Genomic DNA, 14,673 nt, shown 5'->3' on the forward strand with positions numbered 1-14,673 from the left:
GACCGCCGGAGCGTCTCGGGTCCCTGGAGCCGAGCAGCCTCTTCATCTCTGGGGTGAAGGAAACCTGCCCCGGGGGAGAGAGAGAGGAGACAGGGCCTCCCCGGTGGAGCATTAGTAAAAATATCACAGGGAAGTGTGTAGCGCTCGGCGAACGCCCGCTGCACCCTTGGAACGGAACACGGGTTACAACAGGTCAGACGCTGAAAGTCTGGGCCAGAAGTGTAAACTATTCCATCTGTGTCTGTCTGTAGAACGACCCCCTCCTCCTTTTTTTTTTCCCCCATCCAGAAGCCGAAGCCCCCTCTCCTGACACTCCCGTCTCTCTCTCTTCGCTAAAGCACAAGACAAATAAATCCAGAAAAAATGGGCTTTTGAGGGCCGTTGCACCGGAGTCACAGCTGAGGCAGGGGGAGTAAGAGAGCCCCCCCCCCACCCCCGGTCTCCCCTATCTCTCCTCTCTCTCTCTCTCTCTCTCTGATAAAAACCCGAGCAAGGAGCAGGATGCCTGCGCACCCCATAACTCCGCGAGAGGAAACTGTCAGACTGCTAGACGAATTATCAGAGCTGCCCGTCTCGCACCGCGGGAGTGCTGCTGCTGAACAGCCATGACATTGTAGATGAGCTGTCACCCCTCATACAGACTTCATATCAACACACACACACTCCTGTACGTAGTTTTTCTGTGAGTGCTCACACAGCTGTATGGTGAATGACTCACTCCTGCTCTGGCTCACTCGTACACAAGGAGAGTGTTATTTAAACGTCTTGATCTGCCTTTAGAGTCTGATGGGTTAAACTTAGACTAACTGTGGCTGTAATTCTGCACTTAAGGAGCCGTCAGTATTAGAGACACACACACACACTACATCACTACGTTACCAGAGCTACACACACGCGCACACACACACACTGATTGTACACACTACTGCTCATGGATAAAGTTGATTAGTTGCATTCTCGTTCAGAGCAGCACAGCGCCACAGACACTCAGAGATCATGTCCCGCCCTTTACTGCTCCGCCCTTTACTTCTCAGCCCTTTACTGCCCCACAGTGTCAGGTTTGACGGACAGCTCAGATCCTTCTACTGGTCTGGAAGCTTTGGGTTTTCAAAAGCAGCCCTGACGCAGTATAACAACCTGGTGACACACAATCACAGATGTGTCATGGCGGCGCGGTGGTGTAATGGTTAACATTGTGGCCACATGCCTTCATGGCCGGTGTTCGAGTCCCACTCTGTGCTTGGTGGGTTTCCTCTGGGTACTCTGGACTCCTCCCACAGTCCAAAGACATGCAGATGAGTCTAACAGATGTTTACAAATTGCCCCATACTGTTTGAAGGAGTGTGTCAGAGTGTGCTTGCTTGTGTGCCCTGTAATGGACTGCCACCCCATCCAGATGTGCACCGCCTGCCTTGGATCGGCTCCAGGCCCTCATGACCCCGTACAGGTGCTATAGAGGATGTGAGAGAGAGAAACTGGTCAGTTTGTTCAGTTTGAGGTCTTTGTAGATGATTTGTAAAGGAGCCTCTGATGATGGTTCTGATGGGTTTGATGTTTTTGCTCTGAGAGCAGCGTTACTGCTTCTGACTCACTGAACCTTTTCTGGGTGCAGCGTTGGAACAGCGTGTGGGCGTGTTCTGTCTCAGGTCATTGTCAGGTAATGAAGTACCTCTTCTTGGTTTCGTAGTGATTACAATAACTAAAGATTCGACTTGCTTAGAGCTTTCTATAGATACATTTCTCATGTCTGTGTGTACAGTATTCGCGGAGTTTCAATTCATTTTAGCAACGCCTTTTAGAAAGATAATGGCGGATACATTCACCCTGTTTATTTGATTTATTTTACAAAAGCACAATGCTGCTGTTTTGTTTATTATTGTGAGTGTACATAAATAAAAGTAGACCCTTAACAGATTCAATTGATGCACTACACTTGTGTGTATGATCAAACATGATGTGTTTGACATCTCAGGGAGTTTTTCCTTGCCACCGTCGCCGTCACCCTTGGCTTGCTCATCAGAGACATTTCATTCATCATTCATTCATTTCATTATTATCTAGACACATTTTTCTCACACATACACACTTCCAAATATTTTCTTTTCTTTTCTTTTCTAAAAAAAAAAAAAAAAATCTTTAATTTTTTTTTTTGTGAAGCTGCTTTGGGACAATGACCATTGTTAAAAGCGCTATATAAATAAAATTGAATTGAATTGAATTGAATTAAACTCTTTTTGTTGTTATCATTAAAGAATGCAAGTGATCCCACCAGCGGGTTTGTAGACCCCAGAACTTTTTTAATGATATCGTTACATTCCATACATTGGAGGACCGGAAACCAGTCTCAGAAACATTTCTGTCTGTCTGTATATCTGTGAGTCTGTCTAGCCATTTTTTTGTTTGTTTTTCAGCATCACACAAAACTGGCTGGACAGAATTTCATGAAACTTTGCCAGTTCTTCTTTATTTGCTTGAAACTAAATCTGTGCTATAAATGGAATTAAAAAGGTTGAGAAGAAGGGAGCAGTTATGAACAGTTTTGTGTCACATTACCTTACAGAAGCCATCACTTTTGCCCTCCGAGTGGGCGCGGCTCTACGTGTCACTCAACAGAGCCAATCAACGCAATAGTTTACTGTAAATTCATAGAGTCTATGGAAACCACTTTCTGTTCTGGCACCTAGATGGTGGAATGAACTTCCTTTAGATGTCCGTACATCAGAGACTTTGACTATCTTTAAACGACGACTCAAGACGCATCTGTTTCTCCAGTACTTGGACTAACCCCCCTAAAAAAAAAAAAAAAAAAAAAACTCAGATGTGTTGGACTAATGGTACTTAGTTATTAACCTAGTTAACCCAGTGTAAGTATGTATCCAATGTTGTAAACATTAATAAGCACTTTTTGTAAGTCGCTCTGGATAAGAGCGTCTGCCAAATGCCTAAATGTAAATGTAAATGTAAACCACAGAAACGACTGTAACGCCTCTACAAAGCACCTAAAACCCCACCAAACACAAACATGTGACACAGCATGGCTCACTCCAAAAAAAAAGTTATGTAACATTTGAGAACTGAATCTTCAAAGATGTATGGACCGATCATTGTATGTTTATTCTTCCTGCGGGAAGTTTAAAACCAGTTTGTCTCATGTGTTCTGAAACAGTGTTCATACTCGGACTGAGAGCCCAGTGTTATGTGCTCAAATCGAAATGTTGAGTAAAAGAGATGTTATAGTCTACTTTAAAATAATCTACTAATGCGCTACTGTTTCAATGTAAACAAACACCTGCACCAATAGATATTAATTAGAAAAGATAAAGTGAATATTTTCTTTCTATTAGGACAACTTAGTGTAAACAAGGCGTAAGATACTCAACCTTACAGAATGGGATTTCTTTGTATTAATAAGTTAGACAGAGAGTTCTGCTGTACAGAGAGACACACAGACATGTACGTGGGCTTCAACCTCAAATAATAATAATAATCATAATAATATCACTGATTATATTAAAGATCAGATTATTATTAGCTTTAAACTTTTAATAATTTCCACAAACTCTTTAACCGTCAACAAAACGTAGTAACACTAGTAAATCTTTAAGTTTAGTAATAGTATTTATTCGTAATCTTTATCTTTCTGTAAAGCTGCTTTGTGACAGCATCCACTGTTAAATGGTATATAAATAGAATAAAGTTAAATAAGATATTTTTACTGAGTATGGTGTTTGAGCAAGGAAGAACAAATAATTTAACAACAGCAGAATAATTAATAACTTATAAATGATTACAGCAATCTTAGACGTTCCAAAGCAGTTGTTTTGGTGAAGCGATCTTATCGGCGCTGTTCTGACGTTCCCAGCGTGAACGTTCCTGATCCTAGACGGCGTTTTGATCCCTGAAACTAAACGATTGTCAGTTGAAATCCAGCTCTTTTGCGGTGAAAAAGCATTGAGCGGTTTGAGATTAGACAGACCTGCTGGTGGTGTGTGTAACCTTCCGTGTCTCAGGGCGCTTGTTGAATGTGACGTACACAGTGATAGATGAAGTTAATCATGTTTAAATAGTTCTCTGCCTTGATGAAATTTGTGACAGATGTGTCTGCGGAGATGATTTGGCTCGGCTCCGCTACGCTCGCTGTCCCTGAGCTGCTTCGCCTGTTTTGTTTTTTTGCGTCAGTGCCTGGTCTTTGTCTGCTTTTTGGCTGTTGTGTCGTCTTTTTTTGTGCATTTCCCTCCACAAGAGGCCCAGTGAAGCAATAGCGGCTTTCTCTCCGCTGGTGCTCGGTTGCAAAAATGTAAAGGTCTGCATTTTTCCAGTGGCTCGTGTATTGTCCTCTCGTCTGTGGAACGCCAGACCTGTGAATAAAGCGTGGGGTTTTGTGGGAAATGAAAGACAGATGAGCATCTGCTGTCTGACTAAGGTTCCGTTTCTATCTTCTGTACTGCTCAGTGCTGAAACCTCCGACTGGAAGTGTTTTAGACCTGTAGCTTCACAAGGTGATGGAAATGTCTGCTTCTTATTCCGTGTCTGCATTGGAACAGTGCAGTTTTATTAAATGTTCATTTCTTATTTCTGTATCTCAAAGGAACAGCAACAAGAAAATAGTGAAGGACATAAAATATGAGGAGGGTGTGGGGAGAAATGGCATAAAAGGACATAATAGGAGGTTATATGGGAGGACAAAGTGAATAAGGAAAGGAAGGTGTACGAAAGGGTAGAGATAAGGGGAATAAAGAGCGAAGGAATGGTTGACGTAAGGAAATAGAGATGAAAAAAAGAATGAAAAGGGTGTAAGGATGGAACATTAAAGAAAGGAGTAAATGAAGGAGGATATAAGAAGAAAAGGTGAAGGAAAGGAAGAATAGAAACAGATGTAAGGAAGGTGAGAAGGGTTTCCATAGAAGGGAAGAGTGAAAAAAGGAAAGAAGGGTGCCTATGGACGAAATTAGGGAAGGATAGAAGGGTGTTGATGGAAAGAAGGAGTGAAGGGAGTCTGTGGAGGGAAGGAAAGAGAAGTAATGAAGGGATATGGGTGTCTGGAAGGAAGTGAGCTTGGTGGAACGCAGAGTTTTTACCGAGGAAGTCCTCATGTCTGGTTTTTGCTTCCTCTCGGTGCAGGTTAGCGCATGTGCTGCAGTTTGATGAACAGACCAGAAAAGTGAAGGATGCAAACATGCAGGACGAAGACACGTTCGAGATCTACGACCCGCGCAACCCCGTCAACAAACGTAGACGTGAGGAGAGCAAGAAACTGCTGAAGGAGAAGAAGGCCAAAAGGTGATGTTCTTATCATGACTTCATTCCACTCCGCTCAGGATGGACTTCCCTCCTCCACCTGGCTTCACATCACAAACATCTCTTTGGGTCAGAAATCAAGTAGGATACGTGTGAGGAGCCTCGCTTTAAAGAATAGGAGATCTGATCTTCTCAAGATGAGAACTGGAGTTATGTTTGTTCAATAAAAAATTATTTTGTTCTCTAAAGCTGTGTATTGTGATTTTTTAATTTTATTTATTAGTTTATTTAAGTGTCCCTGTTTGTGTTCACATGCTGTCATTTATCTCAGCTGCACCCAAAGCTTCGGCAGGGACCTAGTGTTTAAGACTTTATAAAACAGAACATACAAGAATAATATTAGAGAACGAATGCCAGGCCAGCACTTGGAAAGTGAACGAGTCCTATGTGATCTGAAGAAGAATGCGAAGTAGAAGTGAGCTTGTGTAGTTTAGATGAAACAGAAGCGTTTTCCCCTTTTCCTCCTCCATCACACTGCTTCTTCATCAAAACCTCCAAATCTTCACTGCAAGAGAGCAGTATTAAAGCTGGATCTGCTTCCTCACCATCTGCCTGGATGCTGATAAACGAAACCAGATGAGTCTTTAAGCTCGACCTGACTGGCCTCGGATGATGTAAGACGGTCGTCTGGCGAAATTGGACAGATATATGGAGTTCACATCGTGCCATCCCGCAGCCGAATGCAGAATAAACTTCCTGCTGGATGAAACAGTTTAGAGGTCGTCTGCTTCTTTGCAGCTTGCAGGAAAAAATGAGCAGAAAACTGTAGCGAGGTTCTGAAACATTCGTGTCGCTTTTAATCAGCCTGCGACTTTGTTCTGACGAGAGGAGCCTCGCAGGCCGGCTGATGATGCTGTCCGACTGTGGTTTCGATTAAATGATCTACCACGAGTATGTGTGACCAGGAGCGCGGTTTGGCTAGCACGCCGCCTTTTACTGCTCCCTCGAGATCACGCTTAAATTTTCATATGGAACAGGAAGAAGAGTTAATGTTACACTAAGAGCGCCGCTCACTCAGTACTGCTGCAAATTCAAACCAGGTGAGATGAAGCCTGAGCGCTGAATTTCTGAAGCCAGTTTAGCTACTGCTCCCTCATTCCTTCACTCCCTCCCTCCCTCCCTCTCTCCATTCCATCAGTCACAGGGGGCCTATTGGAGAACCCTGAGGGTCCTCAGCTTTCAGCATGTTATTACTGAGTCTGCGTACCCGCAGCAGTTACTGAAACGTAACATGAATACGTGCTCCTCTGAGGTCTGAGCCGCAGCCAGGGTTCTGACTTGTTTCAGACGACTCCACTCACCTCACCTGTCCACTTTCTCTCGGGTGATGACTTACGATGACATAATGAGCGTCTAACGTTACCTCCAGCTACCACTGGCATCTATTGCCTCAATTTCACAGACCATTTCACATCTACTTATCATATTTTCTGCTGAATTACGCTGTTGCTTTTGTACTCTGTGACGATTTCCACTGGTCTTACTGTACGCTTCGATTAAACTGATATCTGAATTGCGTGAACGCTTGTCCTCGTTTGTTTAGAGCAAATCCGTTGCCAGGTTTACGAGGACTCTGAGCTTTATAAACAGGAAGTGCTGAGTTACAGAAGAACCAAGCTACTGTATGAGCATGCTGAGAGAGTATATGATAGTTATTTAGTCCACACAATCATGCAGTGAAAAACAGGAAACTGGACTTTGTATGAAATTGCAGTAAAACACATTGACTCATGTTGGAGAGGAAACTGCTGGAGGGGAAAGTGTGTGTGTGGTCCATGAGCTCATAAAAAATGATAATAATAATAATAATAATAATCGGGAGTGGACAAATCAGTGGTCCAGACACCCGGGCTGAGCAGGTTTTATATCTGGGCTGTTTTTATTCGCAGTTACCTTGCACACATGCACAAGTAGTTATAACCACCAAAAACAGACTGAACTGACTCCCTATTAACTTCCACAAAAAAACTTTTTATCTGTTTAGTCGGCTATGTGTAAATGTGTGTCTCAGCCCGTTTTCTGGCCTAAGTACTGGCTCATTGTGGACTCTGTTAAACTTCTGAACTCTGTAGCTTGATCAGCACAATTTCATTAGTGCACCAGGCAAAGGTTTTGACTTTGGTCCATCAGGAAGCTGGGACATGTTAGACATGTTAGATGTCCCCTTGCCCACTTAATGCCACCTGTATGGTATTAGCATCACGTAACCTCACAGGAGATGAAATGGATCAGGAATGGTATTACTGCACCTCCCTCTCTGACCGCTAACCTCGCCTGTCCTTTTAAACCTGAAGTAAAAATAGCTGACTAATCCTTCTTCATCCAGAGCAGAGAGCAAGTGAAGAATGTCTCCTTTCAGCCCGGGTATTCCAGTCAGTGCACGGGACCAGTCCTGGGCTCAGAATGATGTTAGTCACAGGTTTGTGTTCATGTAGAGTTCCATCAGAACTGTGAATCGTTTACACAAAGTCTCTGAGTCCTCAGATCTACAGGTTCATATGTTTGTGGTTTGTATTAAAGGTTTTCTGAAGAACCGCGCCCTTTGGATGCACAGCATGTCTTTCTGAGTTTCAGAGTTTACTGCTAGTTTAAATATGAGCTATTTAGCGTAACATCTCTTCAGTCCTGTGAACATCCAGTGTGGCCCCGGAACCTGGATCGATAGACGTCACTTTTCTGTGAAATTAAATTATTATTATTTAATTTTTTTTTCAGATCCAAAATGAATTGTAAACTAGCAGTCAAAGATGGAACAGAAACAGACCTTACACCACTTGAAAAATTCCTCTCTGGGCTGATCTGAAGTAGCGTATGAGAATCAGCTCGGGAGGAAATCGGCTCTGCATCATCAGGAACATCATCAGTTCACGTTCTTGTGTTCTGCTCGTACGCACGTGGCTCCAAGTCAGAAGACACCAGTGTGAGCATTTGGTCTAATTTATACTTCTGTGTAGACTTTTGCCTGTGGGACCAGACATCAGGACCACCCTGTGTATTAAATACAACAAATTGTGATCTATCACGATGTGTTTGTTGCGGCACTGATTTCCCCCATCTGTAACAAAGCAGCAGGAGTAGATCTGTAGTCCTGAGGAGGAGGAGGAGGAGGAGTGGAAGATGTAGGACATAATGAATGTGGGACATCACTGCCCTTCAGCCTCACGCTATGAAAAACATCACTCATCACATACCTCTTCACACGTGTGATGCTCGACACAGATGTGCTGCTAAAGGTCGTTACTCCGTCTCCGTCCGTTATTTAAAAAAAATCTGAGAGAGTGCGAGAGAGAAGAAAAACACATTGTCCCTCACGGCTCCGCGGTGGAGTAAAGATGAGCAAATGCGGTCAGTCAGCATCGCAGACAGTACCGATCTCTCACCCAGTAGTCCACAGTCTCGCGAGCGTTCCATGATAATGATCACGACGAGCGCGGTCTTAATCATGTGTTGTATGACATTACTGAGGCACATCTGCTTCATACGGATGATTTCATCGCTTAAACGTAAGAGCGCTTGACATGAAGCTCGTGTAGTAATTCCACCGCAGACCGCACAGCTGTAATGTGTGCTGGATCTGCACCATGATGGACGTGAAATTAGGGGAGGAAAAAACTGAGAGTGTTTTTCAGTACCCAAGTCTTCACATAGGAACCCAAGGGCTTCAGGATACGGGGTGTGTTATTCCTCTTATCCTGAACTACACCAGTCCAGATTTCAACAGCTCTGGAAATACAAAGCTACAGCATGAAGTTACCCAACACTGAGTTTCTGTAGAAAATAAAGCCAACATTCTGTGAAATCTACATCCAGAGGGAGAGTAATTGAGAGGACAGGCCTAGCAGTTTATGGAGAATAGAATTTTTGATGCACCTGGAACCCAGACTATAGTGCATTGTTCCTGTAATTCAAATTTAAGACCATCAATGTACAGCAGAGTATTCCTTATATACCACTTAACTAGATGTTCAATCGCACACACACACTCCACAGGAGCATTAGTGAGCTCAGACGCTGATGTTGTGATGTCGAGACTCCAGTTCATCCAGTTCGTCCCAGAGCCGCAGGTTCATTGGGGTCGAGTCCGGTCTGGGCTCTGTGCAGGACACCCGAGTTCTACCACACGGATACATTTCTCAGACACACCGTGTCTTCATGGAGCCGGCTTTGTGGAGCTCATCATGCTGGATAAGGGTCTGGTTAGTTCCTCTTGGTTCCAGCGGAGGGAAACTGGGTTATATAAAAGTGAACCACATATGAATGTGACCGGTCCAGTGTGCAGATACTTTTGGTTGCACACTGTATCCCTTAAATGTCTGTGTTCTCACTTTTTCTATTTAGTAAAAATTCCCAACACTAAGTTTTCCAGCATATTCTTCTCATTAGGGTCCAGTCCCAGGGCAGTTGTGTTTCTGGTTTCTTCATTTTGTAAGAGATGGCTTTAAAAGGCGATCATTAGAGGCTGTAAAGCAGGGCAGCGTTTATTCAGAGTATCCTATATAAATATGGCTGAACGGTGCCTCCTTTCAGATTTATTCTTCGTCTCATTGTGTACATGTGGTCAGCGTGTTCCTCTGGAGACTCGAAACATCTATTCTTTCCGCGAACGCTGAGGAAAATGGAGCGGGGCAGCCTCTCGCCCTCGATCGTGTCCCAAACGCTGTGGCCCTGAGGCCCGGTGCCAGCTGTCCAAGTTAAAGATGGCTGCCACGGACACGTCCTGTTGGCACCTCATTAAGGACGTGCCGGTGGATGGGAAGCTGTCACGAGCCAAAGAGCTGCCAACACGTGGAGCAGAGGAAGAGGGAATGTGATATTATTGCACAATAACACCGCTTCGAAGGGGGTGTTGGAGCATTAACAAAAACACATTCATTTCTCTGCAGGCTTTGCCAGATTTTTGGATCCACGTTAGACTGCTCATGAAAAAATCTCGGTACCAGAGGAATTGGACGAGACCGATCTGGAATGAGGAGCATTTCCCAAACTTTTTAAAGCACAGAGAAGAACCAGTCAAAACAATAAATTAATCTGTGAATCTACCACCAGGCCCAAGGTTGGAGTCTAAAAAGGAAACCTCAGAAATATTTCAGCTCGGACTGAGCGAACGTTTCACATTAAATAATACTCGCTTGGTTGCTTCCTAACCTCGCGCTTAATAATATTTCCATTTAGGGCCTGTTCTATATTACTGGGACAATATGCATGTTTGTGAGCGTCACGTTCAGCGAGCTTTTAATAGGTTTATGAACTAAAACTGTAATGCAGGACATGTCCGTATTGTTTATGGTCCACTTCTCAGAAGACTTCACTCACTCCTGACTCACGGCCACAATAACATCCACGCAGCCTGCAGGAATTCTCTGTAAATATTAACCACAGTCAGCCTGCAGACTTTCAGGAACTCGTACACGACGCTCTTCCAGTCACCCTCGCGTAACCTCTGACCTGATGAGGAAACCATTAAGTTGTGAGGTGTTTGCAATCGTCTCGCGTTCACGTCGCCTTCCAGGAGATCGCGAGCTCGTTTAAAGCAAAAGTGTGGCGCGAATTTAGGATCCGTGCACAGACTGGAGAGCGACCTGAGCTGAAATGCTGGACTGAGGGCTTCTTTAAGTATTAGCTAAATCACAAAGATGTGTATCTTTCTACATATTTTAACACTACACTGAAACCCAAACCTAAACAGTTCCTCCACACCTGATCCTAAAATGTTTTTGTTATTAAAGATTTTATATCTCTGTATATAATTAAACATGGTACAAATAAGCAACAGATAAACCACACTCGAAACCTCACACTTTCTTTTTCCTCTTGAACACTGGAGTCTCCTTCCTTAAATGCTACGTAAAGATCTTCCTTTAATCGGTTTATCAACAGTGGCGCGTCTCATGTCCCTGTGACCGAGCTGTTGCTATAGAAACCATTATGAATATTAAACTGCACTGCGGTTAGATCTGCTAGTCTACAGAAGGAATCAGGTGTTCTTCAGGGTTCAACCTTTCACTCTGTAAAGTTTGGCAGCCAGTGAATTTCCCCTTTTTCATTTCACCACGCGCAAAAACCCGAAATTCGTCCTTCGAAGCTTGCGGTGCCTTAGGCTTTCTATTAAGGACTTCTTTAAAGGTCACCTGATTAGGCATTGTTTCACCTGGACCTCATTTAACATGAACCCAAAGACCTAAATAATGTCTATTGGCAAGTTCCTGCACAAGCTAAATCTGAAGTGGTGGCAACAGACAAATTGGCAGCTCATTACTGTAGGGTGCACCTCATAACGGTAACTCTCTCGCAGTGCTGCTTTCGGCCTGAAACATTCACTTAAATGTGACGTCTGTCAGCTCTTTAAGAACATTTAGATATTAAACAGATGTTTTATTAAACTTTTTAGCTGTTTAGTACCCAACACCCCCAAGCCCCCCCACCCCACCCCAGCCAGCCTGATTGAGGAGCAGCACTTTCTCCGAGCCGAGAGGCCGCGTCTGACTCAGAAGCCACGCTGAGACAGCCGTAGGGATCTGCTTCTCATTTTCATTCTCTGGACAAAACCACGCTGCCTGACAGGAAATGTTTCAGGCAGATTCAAATTAATTAGCATTTCATCTTCTGAGTTCATCCCGGCCGGTGTGGAGGAGCGAGTGCGGTGTCGTCAGAGGGACAGCAGCCCGTGGACCGTCACCCAAAAACCTGCAGCTGATTTGTAGGCTTCTGGACGGGGGTTTGTGGTGTGTGGAAAAGCAGACAGAGTTTCTCCAGAGCAGATGTCTACCACGCAGAGACATCAGGAAGCAACAGGAAAGATTTCGAATCTTAAATCAGACGGTGCTTTAGCTGAGACAGTATTTCACCTGATAAGTGACGATTGTAGTAAATAAAAAGAGCTGCTGAATAGTAACTATTTCAGCAAACGGATTCATCAGAATTTCCTGATTATTTGTTAAACCTATCAATGACTGCACTGTTCCTCAGTTACCAGGTTCCTGTAATGCTCCTCCAGAGAAACGAATTAAACATCTCTATGGGGCTCGGTGGGTTTTCTTATTTACGTTTAGCAAATAGTCAGTTAATCAAAACTCTCATCCTTAGCACATTGTACTACAATAGGTACAGGGTAACTACATGTACAGAGACGGGTAGATGCACTGTGGAAAGTACATGCCAGGAGACTGATGGGTGCACAGTGAAAGGTAGGTGCAGGCCGACAGGCACGTGGAAGGCGGCTTGTACATAAGAGGTGACTGGTAGCTGCAGAGCAACGGATTGGTGCAGGACATCATCTACATGGAAGGCTCAGGTAGGTGCACGGTGACAGAGCACATGCGCAGTGATTAAAAACACCTTCAGGTACTCTTAGGTCCCTAACCTGAAACACAGACACTCAGCTCAGGCAAGATTTTTCCTGAGCACAAGCTTCTCACAACCAAAAGCTAACGCACAAAATGGGGTTTAACCTAAGCCAGAGGTAAACATAGTACAAATAAGCAACAGATAAACCCCACTTTCAGGCCCTACATGGAACTTAACTTCTCCATTAGTTTGTGAGAACCAATATTTTGCTCAACTCATGTTTTGACTGTGCCCAAACAGGGATCTGATTCTACTTAAAATCAAGAGAGAAACAAGAAAGATGAAAAGGTGCTTGAAGGGACCACTCCTTTTTTCTGGCTTAGGTGTATGGTGATGTGAGGTTGGGGCATGTTCTTTATGATGCTCATGCTTGTTGATGGCTCAGACTTTAAGCTTTCTGTTCCCAATGATGTTTTTCTAAAAATGAAGTGATAGAAAGCAACTTTTAAAAGATTTGTCTAAAGGGCCTCTCAGTACAACTTTCTGCCTTTCCGGATGCATCCAGCTAAATGAAATAGTCAGCTCAACCACAGGTTCTGCTTAACCAGGAGCTTCCTTGCATCAGTGAGCTTTTCCCCAGCCATGACCTTTGCCCATCCACAGGCTACTGCCCCACCATGAGCTTTGCCCAAACATAGGTTTCTGCCCAACATCGAGACCCCCTTAGAGTTTTTACCCTCATAGTTTTTTGTTTTATAGTTTTCCACCCAGGGGTTCATTGATTCCACCAAACTGTGTAAATAGTGGGTCAGGACTTTTCCAAGGTCCTTACATGATGCAGGAAGCATGCAGCGATTATTGAATTGGGCATTGAGATGTTCCTCTGTTTTAGATAAAAGCTTGGGCTGGATAGAGCTTGCTGTAACATCAGAGGTCTGAATACTGATGTGCATTGTTTCAGGATTAAATCCTCACTGCACTTAACTCAAGAAAATATCTGTTACTGTTATACTGATCTGTCCCACTTTCAGTCTTCACTGAAACATCCTGTCCTTTCTCCTGGGTTATTACCCACACGGCAGGCGTTAGTGAGGAGGAGGAGGAAGCTCTCAACACACCAGAGATGAAGAGAGACAGCGTCAATCAGTGATGAGTTCACCAGAATCTTCACTTCCTGTGTGTTTTATTTCCATATTTACACCCACATGGTGCTCCATCCATTCCAGCTTCCACGCTTGGAATAGTTTCTCCACATGAAGAAGAAACTCTGACTCTGGTATTTTTTTTTTTTGCTTTAGTTGTTGATGTGGTGTTTGAGGAGAGAGAGTGTGTGTACAGGACACGGGGTCTGAGGTCTAGACAGTACAATGTAGTTGTGTTCTCTTGGATGTGAAGATCGTAGTCCAAAGCTGTCTCCATGGGTTCTAACTCAAACCTTCCTCAGTTATCACAAGTATCTATGAGCAGACCACCTGGAGCCATCCTCAGTACCAGTGAGCGTCTCTACTGTATGTGATGAGAACTCCAACCGGAGTCGGGGTGGATCAGGCCGGTCCTGAGGGCAGAACAGGTCAGGACCACCGTGTCTCGGGTATCACTGGTACCTTCACACCACACGCTGAAACAGAGCGGCTAATATAAAGGGCAGTGTTTTTATGAGCTTGTGGCACAAAACACAACCATCCTGTTATACCATGTAGTCTGTGTGTGTGTGTGTCTGTGTGTGTATGTATGTGACACATAAAACATAAAAATGCAGAAATAGAGAATCTGATGTTTAACAATAGAAAAATAAGATACGTATTCCATTCTGCAGATCTTTTCTCCTCTTTTATATTTAGCACTTTGATTTTTTTAAATATTACTTTATAATTTCCATTATGAATTATTAGCAGAATACTTGGAGAATACGTGGACGCATCATTAATCTGGTGTGCTAAAGTTGTTTTGGTGTCACCATTAATCTATCACTTTATAAGAAACTCCAGAAGAATTCCAGCGCGCGTGACTGATGATAAAGCCCGGATTATTCCTCCTTTATCTTTCCTTTATGCTCACTTCTGCATCGTGCCTTTTGCATTCTAAGCAGGA

At 43.8% G+C, this 14,673-nt stretch overlaps 1 protein-coding gene across 1 annotated transcript in view; it reads left to right on the forward strand.

The window, feature by feature from the left end:
- The window catches only part of cwc27 (CWC27 spliceosome associated cyclophilin), a 38,613-nt gene extending 33,127 nt beyond the window's left edge, over positions 1–5,486 (forward strand). Inside the window, exon 14 of the mRNA XM_053475751.1 lies at positions 5,122–5,486. Coding sequence (XP_053331726.1) covers positions 5,122–5,284 — 163 coding nt within the window. The 3' untranslated portion in view covers positions 5,285–5,486. The remainder of the gene's footprint in view (positions 1–5,121) is intronic.
- The last annotated feature ends 9,187 nt before the right edge of the window (positions 5,487–14,673 follow it).

The sequence above is a fragment of the Clarias gariepinus genome, chromosome 17 (genome assembly GCF_024256425.1).
Source record: "Clarias gariepinus isolate MV-2021 ecotype Netherlands chromosome 17, CGAR_prim_01v2, whole genome shotgun sequence".
NCBI lineage: Eukaryota > Metazoa > Chordata > Actinopteri > Siluriformes > Clariidae > Clarias > Clarias gariepinus.